This window comes from Lacerta agilis, chromosome 13, assembly GCF_009819535.1.
Source record: "Lacerta agilis isolate rLacAgi1 chromosome 13, rLacAgi1.pri, whole genome shotgun sequence".
NCBI classification, from domain to species: domain Eukaryota; kingdom Metazoa; phylum Chordata; class Lepidosauria; order Squamata; family Lacertidae; genus Lacerta; species Lacerta agilis.
The window spans coordinates 44,201,102-44,221,394 of record NC_046324.1 but is presented as its reverse complement, the minus strand read 5'-3'; the positions used below and the strand labels follow the sequence as shown (position 1 = coordinate 44,221,394).

At 47.0% G+C, this 20,293-nt stretch overlaps 2 protein-coding genes across 2 annotated transcripts in view; one reads left to right on the top strand and one right to left on the bottom strand.

Annotated features, from left to right (window-relative positions):
- Positions 1-542: 542 nt before the first annotated feature.
- NUBP1 (nucleotide binding protein 1) lies at positions 543-11,616 on the top strand. The gene is given in 14 exon segments (XM_033167375.1): positions 543-649; positions 755-856; positions 2,093-2,226; positions 3,654-3,722; positions 5,324-5,356; positions 5,757-5,847; positions 6,866-6,879; positions 6,881-7,021; positions 8,759-8,869; positions 9,691-9,712; positions 9,715-9,792; positions 10,271-10,288; positions 10,291-10,353; positions 11,456-11,616. Coding segments are annotated over 14 exon segments (975 nt in total). The 5' UTR covers positions 543-603; the 3' UTR covers positions 11,509-11,616.
- Positions 11,617-12,043: 427 nt separating this feature from the next.
- The window catches only part of TVP23A (trans-golgi network vesicle protein 23 homolog A), a 30,276-nt gene continuing 22,026 nt past the window's right edge, over positions 12,044-20,293 (bottom strand). Inside the window, 5 exon segments of the mRNA XM_033167907.1 lie at positions 12,044-12,126; positions 13,486-13,576; positions 14,872-14,960; positions 14,963-14,999; positions 17,408-17,536. Coding sequence (XP_033023798.1) covers positions 13,517-13,576; positions 14,872-14,960; positions 14,963-14,999; positions 17,408-17,536 — 315 coding nt within the window. The 3' untranslated portion in view covers positions 12,044-12,126; positions 13,486-13,516.

Below are 20,293 nucleotides of genomic sequence, written 5' to 3'. Positions count from 1 at the left end.
ATTTTTAAAAAAGTTTCAGTAAATTTTATTTTATTGCCTTTGGTTATTTTCACGTATGTGTGTGTGTGTGTGTGTGTGCTTTTAAAGCTCGCATGGCCCACTGTTTTCAGCTAGAGGGAGCACTATTTTTTAAGAATAACGTGTGAACTAACGCGCACGTGCCACGGGAAACACGCGGGTTCGCCGCCCGCTCCGGACTGAAAGAGCCGCTCGAGTTCCCTCAGCGAACTCGCACAAACTCGCCTCGGGGCCATCCAATCGCAAACGCCGGATCAGGCCACGTGACACGGCGACTCTTCCCCCCTCCACCCGCCCAGCTCGCCGCCTTTCAATGCTATCACCTCGCACGACCCGCCTTCAAGCATACGCATGCGCACCTTTGCGTCCGGCAATCGGGCGGGGCTCCGAGATGCTGCTGCTGCTGCTCCTCCTCCTTCCTGCTGCTGTAATCGGAACAAACGTAACCGGCTTAAGCTCGGGAAGGACCCATTTTCGAGGTCGCAACCGGAAGTGGGGAAAGGGGGACTCATTTGAAGGTGGCTCTTGTCGCCGGAAGTGCCTGTGTTTGTGTTTTCAACCCGTTTCTCTCCAGCTGGTTCCGCCATGGCTGCGGCGGCTGGGCCGGCTTTGCTGGACGTGCCGCCTCAGGGTGAGGGGAAAGGCAGGGGTAGTCGGTGTGTGTGTGTGTGGGGGGGTGTGCTCTTCGCCAGCTTCCACTAACGCGGGGCCTTCTCTTTCCTTTCGCCTCTCCCAGAATGCCCAGGCACCGGCAGCGACCAGGCGGGCAAGGCCGAAGCCTGCCAGGGGTGTCCCAACCAGGGTGTGTGCTCCAGGGGACCCGTGGGACCCGACCCAGGTAAGGATCGTATGGAACCGTGGAGTAGGGAGGGTCCGGGGGTCATCTAGTCCGACCCCCTTGCATCGAAGGAGCTTGGTATGTTTAGCTTGGGAAGGAGTAAGCTAAGAGGAGATAGGACAGCCCTCTTCCAGTATCTCAAGGGCTGCCCCACGGAAGACGGGGCAGGCTTGTTTTCTCCTGTTCCGGAGGGTAGGACTCGAACCCATGGCGACAAGAAAGGAGGCTAAGGCTGAACATCTTTCTGGCAGTAAGAGTTGTTTTGGCAGGGGAACGGTATCCCTCACGAGGTGGTGGGCTCTCCTTCCTTGGAGGGTTTTTAAAGCAGAGGTTGGATGGCCGTCTGTCATGGAGGCTTTAGCTGAGATTCCTGCATTGCAGGGGGTGGACTGGATGACCCTTGGGGGTCCCTTCCAACTCTACGATTCTATTATTCTACAGTGCAGGAATCTCAACTAAAGCATATCATCTCAAGAGGGTGGGGTGAAGAGAGGCATTGCCAGGCTGCTTCAGGCGCAGGTTTTATTCTAAATTCCTTTCCCAATTAACCTCTCTCCCGCCCCTGTTTTCTAAAAAGCACAAATGTTGTAACCTTTTCTCATAGGAGAGCCACACCATTCCACTTGGGTCATGTACTTCTTCATACAGCACTTAGTTAAGCTGTGAAACTCCCTCCCACAGGGGTGATGGGCACCAACTAGAGGATTAGACAGATTCATGGAGGAGGATAAGGTTACCGTATCAGGGGGTGCCAGCTACAATGTATTGGCTATGCTGTGCTTCAGGGGTTGGAAGCACTGATGCTTCTGGACAGTACTTGCTGAAGTCCACAGGAGGATGAGGGAGAGTGCTGTTGTGCCTGAATCCTGCTTGCTAGCTTCCCATTCTGTGAGAACAGAATGCTGGACTAGATGAGCCATTGGCCTGATCCAGCAGGCTCTTTAATGTTCTTATTTTGGTTTCCCTTTTCTGAACACCCCCCCCCAATTGCGCAAATGTGGCAATGGGCAAAGCCTCACCTGCAGACTTTATTTGTATCCCATGACTTGTACAGGCAGCTATTAGATCTGTAGCATTAGGAATATCTTTTAACAGAAATTAATCTGCAAACCTGGTTGGTTAATTGATAGAGTTCTCTAGGAACTGGGCACCTTCATGCTGCGTGAGGGAACAGATTCTGTTTCGAATGGCATCCTTCCCACACAAATTCTGTGCTTTGCCTTTTTTCTGTCTAAGCTATTGAGGAAATCAAAGAGAAAATGAAAGCTGTGAAACACAAACTACTGGTGTTGTCTGGGAAAGGAGGAGTAGGGAAGAGCACATTCAGTGCTCACTTGGCGCATGGCTTGGCTGAAGATGAAACCAAACAGGTGAGTGTGATCCTGTTTATACCTTTTGTTTGTTTTTGAAGCCCATATTATTAAATTGTAAATGGTGACAAAGGAGACAATTCATCTCTAAATATTGACATGGTTGCAATAAGTGATTTAAATATAGTTACACAAATAATGTAGCTTGGGTTTAAAATGGACAAATATTGTATTTTTCTAGGGTGAAAAAAATTATTATGTTTTATATTTGTTTTGTGTTGCACAGAACATAGTATATGGTTCCCCCAACCCCTTTTTAAAATCCTTACAACAACCTTGTGAGAGGGGTTAAGCTGAGGGGGTATTACTAGCCCCTAGTGAGCCTCACAGTTGAGTGGTGATGCGGTTTGAAATATCCCCATTCCTAGTTAATGTTCCAACCATTACTCCACCCTGGCTCTTAAATAGTTCATTTTGCTAATAGCGATAATGGATGTACCTGTAGGAACTAATGGAAAATATTCCAGAAAGTAGATGAACAGTGAGCCGTTATTCATATGTTGTATTAAGAATATTGCACACGTTTTTCCTTTTCCTGTGTGTGTGATATGACAGCCAAACATAACTGGAAAGTAGACACAGGTGTTAGGAACTTTTGGCCCTCCAGATGTTCCTATCATCCCTAGTCATTGGCCTTGCTTGTTGGGGCTCCTGGGAGTTGTAGTTCTGCAGCGTCTGGAGGGCAACAGTTTTTTCACATCTAGTATTTTAGAATAAAGTTTACAGCCTTTGAATAACTACCAATAACTGCATGCATGTGTGTTTGTGTAATCTTACCCTGATGAAGAGCATATCTCTGTCTACTCGCATATACTACACTAAAATACATTGATCAAATAAACATACTCAGGACTGGACTTCACATTGCTTTGCTGTAATTCACTTTGCTATTCCTAGTGTTTGGAATTTTTCTGTGCGTAGTGTTCCAACATGTATACCAGGGATGGGTAACCTTTGGTCCTCCAGATATTGGGCCCCCATCAGCCACAGCCAGCATGACCAGTGGGGGAGGGATGATGGGAGGTAACTGAATAGCATCTGGAGAGCCACAGGTTCTCTATTCCTGATACGTAATCATGACAAGGTCATGCTTTAAGTACCAGGCCTTACGTAGCCAGAAATGGCACCATTCATCACAAGAGGGAAATGCCAGCAGGCTTGGGGGAATCTCTAGGTTTGCAGTACAAAAAATATTTTGGGGTGAAAGCCTTAAAGGGGGGTTACCTCAAAACAGCATACTTAGTGATCACAGTGTGCTGACTTACTGCTAGGGAGAAGGGGACAAAAATGTCAGGTGGAGGGTGTCTAGTAACTTGGAACAGGGCATGACTGTCCACAGCTCTGAAAAACCCTGGACAGACATGCAACGTTTTGCTGCAAGTCCTGCTTGCTCACTTCTAACTTCCCCTTCCTCAACTTCCCTCCAGGTTGCCGTGCTGGACATTGACATCTGTGGTCCATCCATCCCTAAAATCATGGGCCTGGAAGGGGAACAGGTATGATATGACTTCATAAATGGAAGAAAACACTGTGGAACCACTGCCACGTCTGATCTGCCTGGTCAGATGTTTCTTTAGGGTTTGTTAGACTTGAAGCGCGTCTGCCCTGTAGCTGTTTTCGGGAATAGGTACCACTGTGGCGGGAAGGTTAACAGCGTTTCCGTGCACTCTGTCACTTATCACATTCTGTTGCGCCAGAAACAGTTTAGTCCTGCTGACCACATGACCTGGAAAGCTGTCTTTGGACAAACGCCAGCTTGCTCGGCCTGAAACAAGATGAGCGCCACAGTCCATAGTTGCCTTTGACTGGACTTAACCATCCAGGGATCATTTACCTTGTTGTTGATCTTCAGTCGTTCAGTCGTGTCCGACTCTTCGTGACCCCATGGACCAGAGCACGCCAGGCACCGCTATCCTCCACTGCCTCCCCCAGTTTGGTCAGACTCATGTTGGTAGCTTCGAGAACACTGTCCAACCATCTCATCCTCTGTCGTCCCCTTCTCCATGCGCCCTCCATCTTTCCCAACATCAGGGTCTTTTCTAGGGAGTCTTCTCTTCTCATGAGGTGGCCAAAGTACCTTACCAAAGTGGCCACAGTCATTTACCTTACCTTTATACAAATTTATATGCCAATATTTTGGCTGAATGAGCATAGAGGTCCCTTTCAGCTTTGCTTCGATGATTCATTCAACAGGGAACAGCTGCTTAGACTGCACAGAATTGTTGATAAACCACTACCATTTAGCTTCTGTTAAAATGCTCAAAAATGAAAAATAACTTGGGAGGAGTCTTGATGAGTTTGGCTCACCAGGAGCCTTTGTTAGAATGAGAAAAGGTGGTTTACGGGGGTGCTGTCCCCTCCATAGCCATGGAATGTGTGTGTGTCCATGTCCATGTGCTCCATTCAGAAAAACTGATTGCAGCTTTCTGCACCAGCTGCAGCTTCTGGACCAGTCCCAAGGGAAGCCCCACATAGAGCACTTTAGAGTACAGTCACGAGGGTCTCAATCCAGACGGAGTTGTTGTAAAGCCATCTGCAAGCGGTGTGTCCAGACCCTGGGCAAGAACAATGTGTCCCACTCTTGGCAGCCCACTGGGTGGGGAGAGGGAGGGAGTAATAAGGGGCAGCCCCACCCATTGGTGCTATTTGTTTATTTGATTTCTCTACCACCCTTTGTCTGAGAATTACATGGCAGTTTACAGTATAAAAAAGGAAAAAGAAATGCATACCCAAGTAACAATAACAAAATAATCCCTGCACACCCACAGTTATTACTCTGCTAGTTTTGCCTCCTCCCAACACTGTCATGCAGCCCCTAAAAGGAGATCCCTGATGGAATGCAACCCAGAGCAGCGCACTGAAACGCTGTTTACCTTCCCGCCAGAGCGGTCCCTATTTATCTACTTGCACTTTCACGTGCTTTCGAACTGCTAGGTGGGCAGGAGCTGGGACCGAGCAACGAGAGCTCACCCCATCGCAGGGATTCGAACCGCCGACCTTCTGACCAGCAAGCCCTAGGCTCTGTGGTTTAACCCACAGCGCCACCTGGGTCCCTGCTCCCCGGACATACATTAATATAAAATGTTTACTTTTTCAGGTTCACCAAAGTGGTTCTGGATGGTCTCCAGTGGTGAGTTGTTTTTTAAAAACAAAACAAAAAAACCATGTGAATACTCTTCCTGGTTCATGGAGGTAATGATAATGGCACTTCTCCCCCCCCCCAAAAAAAGGGTGTTGGGGGTGGGCAGGGGAAATAATCTTATTACACGCCTCATCTGTGTTGGAATGTGTTTTGATGCTGAACTACCTGAAGCTGCCTACTGGCTGGTTGTATGCCAAGTGATTTGAATCAGGCAAACTAAGCTGGGCACCAGAAAGTTCATGTTTTCACTTTGTTTATACACAAACAAACACACACATATCTATGCTAGAAGTGGTAAGACAACCACAGCTGCTTGTTCAGAAGCCGCAATGATTTATTTAACCTACACTGTCCGTTTTGCCAAACACATGTGTGCTTTTGTTTGTAGTACGTTGAAGAAAACTTAGGAGTCATGTCGGTGGGATTCTTACTCGGCAGCCCTGATGATGCTGTTATTTGGAGAGGACCCAAAAAAAATGGTTTGTGTCTCACAATGATCAGTACCAACCAAGACTTGCCTCGTAGAATGTAAGGGCTTGAAGTTCAGTTAGCTCTGTGGTTATTTTTTTAAATCGTTAGTTCATAACATTGTATGTTACTTTTACTCTTTGATAGGAACTGGCAACATTTCTGGTGCTTTGCTTGCGGGGTGGTCACACAGAAAAGAAGCGAAGAGGGATTGTGAACATGCAGAAGCTGCAATGTAGAGTCACACTTGATAAAATATGACTTCTGTCAGCTCGTGGTAGGGATGAGTTGGGGCTAATAGCATTGTGGCTTTAAGGGTATCTTTTCTTTTAAATTTATGAATAGCATATCTCGAGACAGGCTTTCAACAGAGTTCACAAGGTAGCTGACACACACACAAAGATTTAAAACCAACCAAAGCATCTTCAAACTAGAAATCAAAGTAACTTAGTGTAAGGTCCTTGGTTAGTTACTCATGAATAAGCAGGCAAAACTCAGAGTTTTCCTTTTATAGTTCTATTGTGCAAAACTATATACAGTGCAGAGCTAATAAGTTCATGTCTGTATCAAGCGGTGTCAGAATCCGGGAATGGCCCCTTCCGGTTCTGACACCCAACAAAAGAGCTTCGGTATATGAAAACCCTGCCTTCCCTCCTTTCGTTTCACCCCTCGACGCCTTTGGGGCGACGGAAATTGCGTCCCCCCTGCATCGCCCTTGGGACCAGGGGAGTGCAGGGTCTCTCCTACATCCCCAGAGCCTTGACTCCCCTTCCCCTGAGAACCATGCCCCTCCTCGCCAGAAGTCTCGCTGCTCCTTTCGCTGCCAGAGGAGGTGCTGCTGGTCAGGTGGGGCTGGTGCTCTCTGTAGCATCCCGAGAGCCCTTCCACCACCTTTGCGCTGCGCCGGGGACAGTTCCCTGACACTTAGACACGATTCTCATTTGAGCCATAGAAATGGTGGCAGCTGGATACAGTTTCAGGGAGCTAAATATCAACACCCAATTTTAATCATGCATGTCATTTTTCCAGGAATGATTAAGCAGTTTTCTCCGCGATGTGGACTGGGGCGAAGTCGACTACCTTATTGTAGATACACCTCCAGGAACATCGGATGAGCACTTATCTATAGTACAGTACCTCAGTGCTGCCAATATAGATGGGGCAGTGGTAATCACCACCCCTCAGGTAAGGTACACAACTCTAGTGGTTAAAACTCAGAGATTTAGCTGAGTAGGAGACTCACGGCACGTCCAAACTTCCACTTCTCCTGTGCCCAGCAAGTGTGAGTCTGAGTGGTTTTGCCTTTGCTCCAATGCTTTCCCCTGGAAAACACAGTCATTAGAGCTAAATCGGAACCAACAGCAATCTGCAGAAAACCCAGTTGCCATTTGTTCCAATTCAGCAATAAAGATTGGGCTTCCCCAGAGGGAAAGCAGTTAGGCAAATAGAAGTGGGGATAAGCCCTAACTAAATGACTTTTGCTCAGTTCCACCCATCTCATTTTTTCTTTTCTTTTTTTGGAAGCTTCAATAGGAGGGAATACTGTATAAAAACCGGGTGTCAGGCCCAGATTGAATTTGTACAGTAACTAGTTCTCTGGCTCAGTATAAAAAAAGTTTGGATTTCCGTCACAACAAGAGACCTAGAATGCAATAAAAAGGTTAAACAGTACAAATGATGGGAGCATAATGGAGCCAGGGCAGTAGGAGCCAGGTGCAGTCGGCTTTTATATGTTGCTGGAGGACCGGAGTGGGAGCATCCGGCTCACAGTCCGCCAGCGAGGGTACTCCCACTAGTGGGCCCCTAACTGGCCCGTTCTAATTGAAGGATTTGGGCAGGCAATCTTGCCCTGCCCTGCAGCCAGCCGAATTCTAAGTGGCTGGGCTGGGCATGGGCGGCTATTTTGGCTGCTGGGGATGGCGGCTGACCAGCGAGGGGCCACAAGCACCACCTACCCAGAAGAGGGTAATCGGTCATTCTCTGTAATCTCAAATATCGCTTTAAACCACGAATGGGAGGAGTTGTGCCCCCCCCCAGTGCGGTTTGGGCTCCAAGTCCCCATCAGCCGCAGCTGACATGGCAAGAGGTCAGGGGTGGTGGGATTTGTAGTGCAGCAGTATCTGGAGAATATTGGAGATGACAGGACTTAACAGTTTCACAGCAGCTGGACGACTTCAGACTCCCATCCCTGCTCTCAGCGCAGAGATAGCACAACTAATAGTGCAAATCCTAACCAATATGCTCTGTTGAATGCATTGGGGCTTGTGGGTAAATAGATTGCAGCCTGAGTTTATCCAAGAGGAGGTTGTAGCGCAGTTGTCCTCTGGGGAAAGGGCTTTAGGACAGACTTCATATGCCCCTATGGTAAGAGAAGGCTCGGCTTTGTCATTTGGCTCCCCTTTAAATGTGCAAACTGGGACGCGGGTGGCGCTGTGGGTTAAACCACAGAGCCTAGGGCTTGCCGATCAGAAGGTTGGTGGTTCGAATCCCCGCAACGGGGTGAGCTCCCGTTGCTCGGTCCCTGCTCCTGCCCACCTAGCAGTTCGAAAGCACGTCAAAGTGCAAGTAGATAAATAGGTACCGCTCCGGCGGGAAGGTAAACAGCGTTTCCGTGCGCTGCTCTGGTTCGCCAGAAGCGGCTTAGTCATGCTTGCCACATGACCCGGAAGTTGTACGCCAGCTCCCTCGGCTAGTAAAGCGAGATGAGCGCCACAACCCCAGAGTCATCTGCGGCTGGACCTAATGGTCAGGGGTTCCTTTACCTTCACTTTAAATGTGCAAAAGGGGCCTTTCAATGAACTGTACAGCATCCCTGTGAAATAAGCTCTGTTGTCTCATTATAATAAAAGCGGGGAGAGTATCAAACAGATCTGGGGAACCTGAATTAACATTCTGTTGGGTTACTGTTCTGTTTCTAAATAGGAAGTCGCTCTTCAGGACGTTCGGAAAGAGATAAACTTCTGCCGTAAGGTGAAGCTGCCAATCATAGGAGTAGTTGAAAATATGAGTGGCTTTATTTGCCCGAAATGTAAGGTAATATTTCTTGCATACATTTAAGCATGAGAATTATCCTTGCTCTACCAGGTCATTAAGCAACAGAAGAATGTCCCCCGTAAGCAGTTTTCATGAGATGCTACCCTGCGTCAATCATAGCCTTTCCCAGCTTTAACGCGGCTGTCACGCAAATTATTGATGCATTAACTCACAGTCCCCTTCCACATTCTGACAGGGTTTGGATCTGTATTTCCCAGGAGTTTTGCGGCCCCTGGTCAAGACTCACTGAGGCAAACTTGAGTTGGCCCCTAATACCAAGGATGTTTCAAGATATGCCCCAGTTTCCGTACGGCTGAGCACTTTGAGTGGCAGGATTACGGCCCTATCGATATAGGAGTGGGAAATGTTCGGAAGACAGGAAGCTGCCTTATTTGGAGTCGGATCATTGGCCCGTCTAACTCAGTACTGAGGGTTGTAATCCAGATGGAGTTCTGGACTTGGAAGTGTACAGTGGTACCTCAGTTTAAGAACTGTCCAGTTTAAGAACGATTTGGTTTACAAACTCCGCAAAACCTGAAACAGTGTCTTGGTTTGAGAACTTTACCTCGGTCTAAGAACAGAATCCAAACGGTGGAAGGGCACCAGCGGCAGGAGACCTCATTAGGGAAAACGCACCTCGGTTTAAGAACGGTTTTGGTTTAAGAATGGACTTCCGGAACGGATTAAGTTCATAAACTGAGGTACCACAGTACTAGGCATTATAAACTCACATCTGCTGACCGAAAGCTTACCGCCAATCTCTCTCCTTTTCTTTCTTTTGTATCTTCTGGGTTCATGTTCAATGGCATCTTCATTTACAGAACGAGTCGCAGATATTCCCCCCGACACTGGTGGCGCAGAGGCCATGTGCCAGAGTTTGAACGTGCCTCTCCTGGGCAAGGTGCCTCTGGACCCACAAATAGGTAATGCCGCACATTGAAGCACCTTCCGAGCTTGCTCACGGTCTTGTTACACTGAGTGTATTCAGTGGGATTTAAGTTGCACGCAAACAAACAGTGCAAATAAATATCTTTATTGCAAGGATAGGGAACCTGTGGGCCCTCCAGAAGTTATCAGGCTCCAGTTCCCATCAGGTCGAGCCAACATGGCCAGGGGTCTCAGGGAATCGTAGTTTAATGGGTCTAGCAGTAGCAGCTGGCATAGAGTAAGCAGCTGTAAATGGGGCGAGAGGCTGGTTTATGCCACTTAACTATCATTCAGTGGGAAAAAGATCTTCCAGCTGCATCTGGGGGTCTTTCAAATTTCCCATCCCTCTTGTGCTGGGTTCTTTGGAACAAAAATGCAAGTGCGGGGTGGGAGATAGACTGTATTGAGCTAAACACTGGCAATCCATCTTTGTGCCCTTTGACTGGGGTTTGCTTGTTTCTTCCGCCGGGCTAGGAAAAAGCTGTGATGCGGGACCTCGTTCTTGTCCGAGGTACCGAATTCTCCAGCTACATTATCCTACAGGAACATCATCCAGAGTAAGTACAGTATCCCAGAAAGAGTCTGCAACCGAGAAAGTTTGCACTCCATATTTTAAAGGTGCACCCACAAGCGACTCTTGGTAGCTCCGAATGGATGCTTTCCACGTTTACCATGTTGGCCTAGCTAGCCAAGTCCGCTGCTGAAGGCAGCTTGTGGCTTGTAGATGCATATGAATGGCTAGGAGCTCTAGCTCTTTCTAATGGCATATCTAGGATTCTGAGCAACATTGAACTAGAAGTGACTCATACCTAGCCTGAAAGTTGTTAAACACCTAACCGAGTAAGTCACGAGTTACTAGGTGTTCAGTTCTAGATCTGATTCCTTCCCCGCTTCCAGTTCCTAATTAAAATGTCCCCACTTTGAGAACTAAAGAGTCATACTTGACCTTGTGCAAATTCATACTTCGGTTTCAAAATGAGCTGACACCAGTGGAAGCAGCTCTCACATGACTGCAGGTGACTGCTGCAGTGAACTCTGCAGCTAAGGATGGACAGAGTGAAGGGACACCGTATTTTCAGTGTATTGGACAAGGTTTTTTGACTAAAAAATCATGTCAAAAAACTAGCGTCGTCCTATACACGGATGTGCTTCAGGTGTGCAATCCCCCCCCATGCCGCTTTGGGAGGCGCACGCTCTAGGAAGTGTTTCCCGCAGCAGCGTGGAGGGGAAGCCGCCAGCCGGCTGGCTGGCGCCCCACGCTCTAGGGAGCTTCCTGCCCACAGTGGTGTGGGGAGAGCGGCTGCCCACTTTGCTGGCCCCCAGCAACGGCCCTGCTGGGATGATTGCGCTCGTGCAATTCCCCCTTTAAAAAGCTCAACAACTTTGGGTCATCTCCCCATATTTTCTTTAAATTTAGTACCCGAAAAGAGGGGGTGTCTTATACATGGAAAAATGTGGTACATTAATGCTGGGGCCTAGGAAATTCTCCAGGGCAACCCTCCACTGACCAGAGCTCCTCTTCTGGTCAAACATGGCTTGTGGTGGAGAATGCCCAGTAAATTGTGCTGCATGCACTGAGAAGTGTGTTTGCATTTCCAGCCTCCAGGGCAAAAACCTGAGGCAGCATTTTGATCCATCGTGCATTGTGTCTTTCTGCAGGAATCCAAGACTTCTGTAGCCACAACCACCCGCAGGAAGAAAACAATACTTGAACAGCAAACAATGGAAGGGTCCATAGGAAAGCGTTGATCGCCTTAAGCCTGTCTGTATAGGAATATATAAGCCTTTGTTTTGCAAGCAAATAAATTTTTGAGTAATGTCACAGCTTTAGTCATCTTTCCTCCCTGTCTCTCCTCCCTTTTGGACAGTGGCTCAGTATGCCCGTTTCAGAATGTATACACTGAGCACATGCTGCAAGTCTGCTTCTGATTGCTAGATTACCTTTAAGGGCTGTTACCTTCATCAGCAAAAGTCCTTAAACGTTTGTTTATTTAATAAAACCTACTATACACCACTTGGCTGTGTTAAAAAAAAAAGCCCCCGGAAGCCATTTACAAAGAACATGAAACAATAAAGTTATTGGTAAAAACAGTTTTAGAACTACTATGTAAAATAGAATAACTAAAATTAAAACACACATAACTCGGTAGAAAGAACTTTTATTTAGAAATGTACATCTCTCTCTTTAAGGAGGGTTTCTCACAATCATTTCTGTGTTCTGTTTCAGCCACCTTAGTTTGTTTCAGTATTGTCGATGAATTAAGTTGTTGGGGATGATCCATATTTAGACCGCAGGTTCTCTTAACTGCCAGTCTTTCTCCGTGAAGGATCTGGAAGATCAGAATACATTTAAGAGTTATTAATTTAAATAGCAAATGCGTTAAGTGTTTGTTAGGGGGGGGGCGTTCTGTGCTGTGGACTAGCTCCATTGATCCTTAGTCTGATTGTGAACTGGAACACTGCCACATTAAAGAGTAGGGAACCCCAGGCCCATGAGCAAAGTCTGCCCCACTCCATGTCTACTGCTAGTTCCCAGGAGCACAGCAAATTGTGCAGAGTCAGACCAACAGTCCATCAAACTTGGTATATTGTCTGCATGGACTAGAAGCAGCTCTTCAGGATGAAAGATACGTCTCTCCTAGTCATGCCTCGAAATGCCAGGGATTTATGCAAAGTATGCTCTACCAGTGACCTCTGCCTCTAGAATCAAATATTCTAGTCCTCATGAATTCTGAAGAAAGGGCTCATGGAAAGAGGAAAGTTGCCTCTCACAGAATTGATGCCATTGGGCCACTTAGTTTGGTACTGTCTACTCTGACTGCCAGGGGCTCTCCAAGGTTCCACGCAGGAAACCTTGCAGATTGGATAACTAGTTAGTGCTCCCAACTACCTCTCCCCCTAAGCGCCAGAAAGAGGTTGTGCCAAAGTGTGTGCGGTTGTTTGTGCACCACTGTCCCACCGAAAAGCAGCAATGGAGGGTCCCACACTCCCAGTTCTTTCAAGAAATAAGCTGGCCAGCGGGAACATGACTAAGAAATGAAATCTGAATTGGACCAAATCCCTATACCATGGGTAGCCAAACTAAGGCCCAATCGCCTTCTAAATCCAGCCCAAGGACGGTCCAGGAATCAGCGTGTTTTTACATGAGTAGAATGTGTCCTTTTATTTAAAATGCATCTCTGGGTTATTTGTGGGGCATAGGAATTCGTTCATTCCCCTCCCCCCCAAAAATAGTCGAGCCCCCCACAAGGTCTGAGGGACAGCTGAAAAAGTTTGCTGACCCCTTCCCTATACGATGCTCCAGCTCTGCTTAGAGGTTCTGTTGACAGTGTGGGTCAACAACGCCCTCTGGAATTGGCAGAGCCCATGGACCAAACGAGCCTTGACTGATGGCTCCCGAGACTGGTTGTGCCGACGGGTGGAAGCAGTTTGTTTCAGTTCCTCCTGTGCGACCAAAATTGCCAGTTTTTGTGCTAGGGATGAGTTGGACAGAGGGGAATACCAGAATCTCTAATAGAGGAAGAGACGAGAATAGCTTGCAAAAGTGAGGAGGCACCGGGGGGGGGCTCGGGGTTTGGCTGGTGCCACTGAGTGCAACAAATGGGAGGTGGTGCTGCATCTGGACTTTTCAAACAAAACACTGATGGTCTTCCTTTAGCACAAGAACAGTGCTATCAAATTGTTCCTACCGGTAATCGTTTTTCCCCACTTCTTTCTGCTCTAATGGTTTCGTGTCCCCATGCCCTTCAAGACAGTCTTCTGAAAATCCTCCGGCATTTCCTGCAACATACATAAAACGTCTTGCGTCTTTGTCATGGCAGCCTGAGCCCCCTTCAGAAGTCTGTTAGATTGCATCAACTAGTCGTGATCAGTCCCCCCAAACTAAAGAATTCAGCAGCTACTGCTTTTCCTCTCCTATCCAACCTTGCTTGTTGGTGACTATACAAGCGTACCTTGGAAGCCGTATGGAATCCATTACGGAAGTCTGTTCGACTTCCAAAACGTTCGGAAACCAAAGCACGGCCTCTGATTGGCTGCAGGAAGGTCCTGCAGCCAATCAGAAGCTGCGGAAGCCCCGTCGGATGTTTGGGTTCCAAAGAACGTTCGCAAACAGGAACACTCACTTCCGGGTTTGCGGCGTTCAGGAGCCAAAAGGTTCGACTTGCAAGGCGTTCGGGATCCAAGGTATGATGGTATGTTCCTTTGTGTTCAGGCTGTATTGATTGAGAAAAGGAGAGAGAGAGAGACTGCCCTCTTCTGCCCTGGGCCTTTTTTAGAAGGAATGCTTCTATTCTATCTATTCTATTCTATTCTATTCTATTCTATTCTATTCTATCTATTCTATCTATTCTATTCTTCTATTCTTATCTCTTGGGATGCCAGTGAGGACACTTAAGTGGCTAGCTAAGGTCATTGTCTTGCAAAGAAACTTTTCTGACCAAATCGGCAACCTAGAATCATAGAATCATAGAGTTGGAAGAGACCACAAGGGCCATCCAGTCCAACCCCCTGCCAAGCAGGAAACACCATCAAAGCATTCCTGACAGGTGGCTGTCAAGCCTCCGCTTAAAAGACCTCCAAAGAAGGAGACTCCACCACACTCCTTGGCAGCAAATTCCACTGTCGGACAGCTCTCACTGTCAGGAAGTTCTTCCTAATGTTTAGGTGGAATCTTTCTTGTAGTTTGAATCCATTGCCCCGTGTCCGCTTCCCTGGAGCAGCAGAAAACAACCTATCTCCCTGCTCTACATGACATCCTTTTATATATTTGAACATGGCTATCATATCACCCCTTAACCTTCTCTTCTCCAGGCTAAACGTACCCAGCTCCCTAAGCCGTTCCTCATAAGGCAACGTTTCTTAGATGCTAACCCTCACTGGGTACAGGAGCCCAAGAATTGGAAGGGACGAGGCCTCATAAAACTCAACCCCCAACCCACAGCAATGTTGTCAGTCTTATTTACTCTTGACATATCAAAACTGCAATCTGCATTTCCATTCCATTGTGGTGTTGGACGTGGACCACCGTCCCTCACCTCGATTGAAGGCTGGCTAAACAGCCAGTGCTAACTCACCCTCTGGAACATCTGTTGTGCCGGGAATCTCGAGGTGACTTTGTGGATGGTCTGCGAGCCTCCTAATTTGCAGTGGACGTAGCCGTAAGGTTGGCAGCTTGGAGGCAGATGCCGGCTATCACGAGAGCCTGCAACACAGCAAACAGAAGCAGGTTGGGACGTTTAGCAGCAAGTGCATTGGCAATGCACAGAATGCACCACTGTGTGCGCATAATGATGATGATGATATGATAATAAGAAGAAATGACAGAGAAGTAGGGACATCACCTTGAGCTCCTTGGAGGAAAAGGTGGATAGAAATGCAAAAAAAACAAATAGATTATCTTCTCAGATATTCTGTTGGGAGTTACTTATCCACCTTGACTAGGGATGGATAGAGCAGTTAATTTCAGCTCTCTCAGTTTTTCTGTTTTCCAATATGAATTTCAGTTCTCCACCTTTTGCAGAAATTTGCAAAAGTATACGAAATCTTGTGAAATTTCCAGCAGCATTTTGTTGTGAATTTCTCCTAACAAACACAAATGCAGTTTTGACGAATGCACCCATTTTGCAAGCAATTTCCCCTAACGTAAAGCATTTTCTCTGTATTATTATTAATATATTATTAATTAGATTTATATACTGCCTTCGTCATAAGACCTCAGGGCGGTTCACAGAATCATATCTATAACATTCATGAATACTTCATATTTGTGCACACTTTCCCCTAATTAATATCAATGCCTTCTTGTAAATGATAGTTGGACAACTGCATTGCAAAATTCAGACAGGGGCAAATTTCAAAGGAAGCTGTGCTCTAGGTCAGTGCAAATTTCATAAATTGGCTTTAATTGTGTACTGAGTCAATTTTTTCCTCCACCCCTAACCATGGCTACCTTCCTAGATTGAAGAGACTTCTGTGACTGTATTGCTTTTCCTTAATGCAGATCCAAGTTTTTCAACCAGAAGCTGGGTGGTGAGTTATGACTGTTCTTTCACGTGCTATGATCTGGGTGTGAAGAGCTATAGCCAATATTATTTATCGCATCCATATCCAACAAAGATGTCCCACTGGAGCAAGGACTTCTGCCTGTGCAACAGCCCTTCCTCTCCCTCCATAACCCACCTCTGCCCCCTGGGCCAGGGGTGGAGGAACGGGGGTGCAGTGGGGGCAGGCTGCCCTGGGTGTCACCACTGACAGGGGATGACAAAATGGTGGGTGGTACTAAGAAGAGAGAAGAAGAAGAAGAAGAGTTTGGATTTGATATCCCGCTTTATCACTACCCGAAGGAGTCTCAAACGGCTAACATTCTCCTTTCCCTTCCTCCCCCAACAAACACTCTGTGAGGTGAGTGGGGCTGAGAGACTTCAGAGAAGTGTGACTAGCGCAAGGTCACCCAGCAGCTGCATGTGGAGGAGCGGAGATGCGAACCCGGTTCACCAGATTACGAGTCCACCGCTCTTAACCAGTTACAGTGGTACCTCGGGTTAAGAACTTAATTTGTTCTAGAGGTCCGTTCTTAACCTGAAACTGTTCTTAACCTTAAGCACCACTTTAGCTAATGGGACCTCCCGCTGCCACTGTGCTGCAAGAGCACAATTTCTGTTCTTATCCTGAAGCCTTAATTATCCTTAATTAATTATCCTTAATTAAGAATCCTTAATTCAGACAAATTAAAATCTGGACAAATGCAGTTATCGGTTACGATTGAGAGCAGTTAATACTTTCCAGGACTAACTGTTTTACTGATCACATGAGGACATGTGAACAGGCTGGGAAGCCTCCTTCATGCTTGTTCTTATACAAAGGAAAGTAGGTCAGACTGCCCCCTGGCCAAAGGCCTGGCGGAACAGCTCTGTCTTGCAGGCCCTGTGGAAAGATGTTAAATCCTGCATGGCCCTAGTCTCTTGTGGGAGAGCATTCCACCAAGCTGGGGCCATGGCTGAAAAGGCCCTGGCTCTGGTTGAGGCCAGTCTAATTTCCCTGGGGCCCAGGATCTTCAGAGTGTTGTTGTTTGCAGACCGTAAGGTCCTCCGCGGGCATACCAGGAGAGGCGGTCCCATAGGTACGAGGGTCCTAGGCCGTATAGGGCTTTGAAGGTACAGCACTGGGTGAATGTGATTCCGCGGCGAGGCCCCCATAAGGAGTCCGCTGCGGCATTCTGCACCTGCTGGAGTTTCTGGGTCAGTTTCAAGGGCAGCCCCATGTAGAGTGAGTTACAATAGTCAAGCCTGGAGGTGACCATCACCGCGCATGGATCACAGTGGCGAGGTCACCGTGGGGCCTGCAGCGTGCCTGCCGCGCGTCTCTCCTGGGAGTGACGCAGTGGCTTGGGCACCCGCAGACTCTGGAGCTGCCCCAAACAGTCCGCCTGCTGCCTCCCCCTCAGCTATAGGGCGGCTGAGTGGGAGGAGGTAGGCAGATTCCTGGAGGCCCCATGGAGTGTCCTCCCCGGCTGGCCCCACCCCTGGGTGCAGGGCATGCGTGCCACGCCAGGCCTGGTCAGCTTGCTCGCCACTGCCCTGGGCTCTTGCAAAGTTTGGTCCAGCCCCTTACCAGCCATTTCAGCTTCAAGGAAAACAACGTGCTAAAGAAGAAAAGGGTCCAGATGACCGGGCAGATAATCAGGCCCAGCCAGAATATCCGGGCTTCGACTTCGGTGGGGGCAGCTACGGTTGACGGGACCTATGGAGGAGAAGAAGCGGGGGAAGAGAGGGTGGGTTGCCGTCAGCTGAAATATCTGCAAAAATAACAGAATTCAACAGAAATGGGAACTTCTGCCATATACAATCTGATTCTAGGAAAATAGATTCATTTCCTCATTATCGGCAATAAACTTCCTCAAAATTTGGTATCTTTGGTGGATATGTTGGTCCATGCATTTAAAAAAGGCCTCTCTTTTTTTTCATTTACTCAAAATATTGGCCGCGTCATCGTAATGGTCACTTTAGAATTGCGTTTTATGCTCATTTGATACACATTGCTTTCATTTGCACGTGGCTTTGAGTCTTTAAAAAACAAAACACTAAGCGGTATTTTAAATGAAAAACTGCAATAGATTTCCAGAACTCCCACACCTGGAGTCACTTGTCATCAGTGTGGAACAGAGAGTCGTTTGGGGAAATGGCCTCTATCACCAAATGTGTAAGCAGGCAGAGGGAGGGTTGATATTTCAAAAGTAAAAACAAGGACACCCCAAAAGTTGTTGAGCAGATTTGGCATTTAGAAGACATCTAAAGGCAGCTTTATTCAGGGAAGTTTTTAATGGTTTGTTTTATTGGTTTTTTTTAAAAAAAATTAATATTAAATGTTAATATTTTGTTGGGAGTGGCTGGGGCAACCCAGTCCAGTCAGATGGTGGCATAAATACAGTGGTACCTTGACTTACTAATTTAATCCGTTCCGAATGCACATTCGTAGGTCGAAAAATTGTATGTCAAAAAAAGCAATTTCCCCATAGGAATGCATTGGAAACGAAAAATTCGTAAATTGAGTAAACCGCATCTAATTCGTAAGTCGAGTAAACCCCAACTAAACTGCCAACGGATGTCCTTTGGATTTCGAAAAATTCGTAGGTGTGCAGGCACGTTTTTCATATGCAAGTCGAAAAATTCGTATGTCGAGTAGAGTAAGTCGAGTAGGTACCACTGTAATAAATTTATTATTAAATTTGCCATACACATAAGATGGCATAAAATTCCAGGCCTAAATGTGGCAACTGTTGCTTGGTATCCCCCATTTCGGATGGCTTATCTGCATCCAACAATGGTGTAGTCAAAACTTAATATATTTGAAGAAGTTCCTTCTTCTGCCTGTCATATGCTGGAGGACTCCGAGCAATAATACTGTGGGAGGAGAAGAAAAAAGCTTATCTCCATCCACTCCCCCACCGTCCCTATTCTTGACGTTACAAACCTCTTCCTGTGCTTTCCCTGTATGTTTTAAACCAGTGTTCACAAAGTGGGGATTAGCTAGGATTACGATAGAACCCTTGGTTCTCGAACTTTTGTTGTTGTTCAGTCGTTCAGTTTGTGTCCAGACTCCGCGTGACCCAATGGACCAAAAATAAACTTTGTCCATGGATGTTTTCTTGGCAAGGGATACTGGAGTGGCTTGCCAGTTTCCTTCTCCAGGGGGATCACATTTAGTCTAAACTCTCCGCTATGACCTGTCCATCTTGGGTGGCCCTGCATGGCATAGCTCATAGCTTCCCTGAGTTATTCAAGCCCCTTTGCCACAGCAAGGCAGTGATCCATGAAGGAGTCTCGAACTTATAATAATAATAATAATATAATAATAATATATAATTTATTTATACCCCCGCCATCTGGCTGGGCTTCCCCATGCCACTCTGGGTGCTGTAATAAACAAAATCTGGCCCTTATTCCCTTATGGGGTACACAAGAGCCCCCGTAGAGTCCTTTGCAGGTTGCTCCATTGTAGGAGGTAATAACAGAGGCCAGCCGAGAATAGTTGAGAAGCAAAGCAGCTGGCAAACTTGATCTTTATTAAGGCTGTTGCAACAGGGTGTTTGCCCCACACACAGGAGAGTAGGGGAAAGACCTAGAAACAAAGGAGAAATTTTAAATTGCCCACGCTGCCGTTCAAGACCACCCCCAGAAACCCCCATACAAACGTCACAGAAGGGGTGTAACCCAGGACCATCTCCCAAATACATCATAGCTACACCACAGAAAAAGGCAGTCTACAGCAGAAATCTGAGAGCGTTTTTTTTCTCCTGCCTGCCAGTTTATATGATAATGTCTTATCTGATTGCCTTTCCTGGGTAGCTTGGCCATTCCTTTGAGATGATAATCATTATAATCCTGAGACAATGGAAGGTTTTCTAACCCCCCCCCCTCCTCCTTCCTTGCAGAGAAACAGTTTGTCAGTTTGGGAGTCAGAAATGGTTTCAGGGCTGTTTTCCTGTGCTGCCTCACACATGCGGCCTTGTTTGCTTGGCACACTTATGAACATTTATTATATTATATATATATGACCTTAATATTCTTATTACAGCGGCTTCCATCAAAACATTAAAATACAATAATCATCCAACATTAAAAGCTTCCCTAAATAGGGCTGCCTTCAGATGTCTTCTAAAAGTCTGGTAGTCGGTGTTTCTCTTTGACATTGTGGGAGGGCGTTCCACAGGGCGGGTGCCACTACCGAGAAGGCCCTCTGCTTGGTTCCCTGTAGCTTGGCTTCTCACAGTGAGGAACCGCCAGAAGGCCCTCGGCGCTGGACCTCAGCGTCCGGGTAGATCGATGGGGATGGAGACGCTCCTTCAGGTCTACTGGCCGAGACTGTTTAGGGCTTTAAAGGTAAGCAACAACACTTTGAATTGTGCTCGGAAAATGTACTGGGAGCCAATGTAGATCTTTCAAGACCGGTGTTATTAATTCATTCTGGGAGGCCATTCGACTCCCGAAACCATTCGAA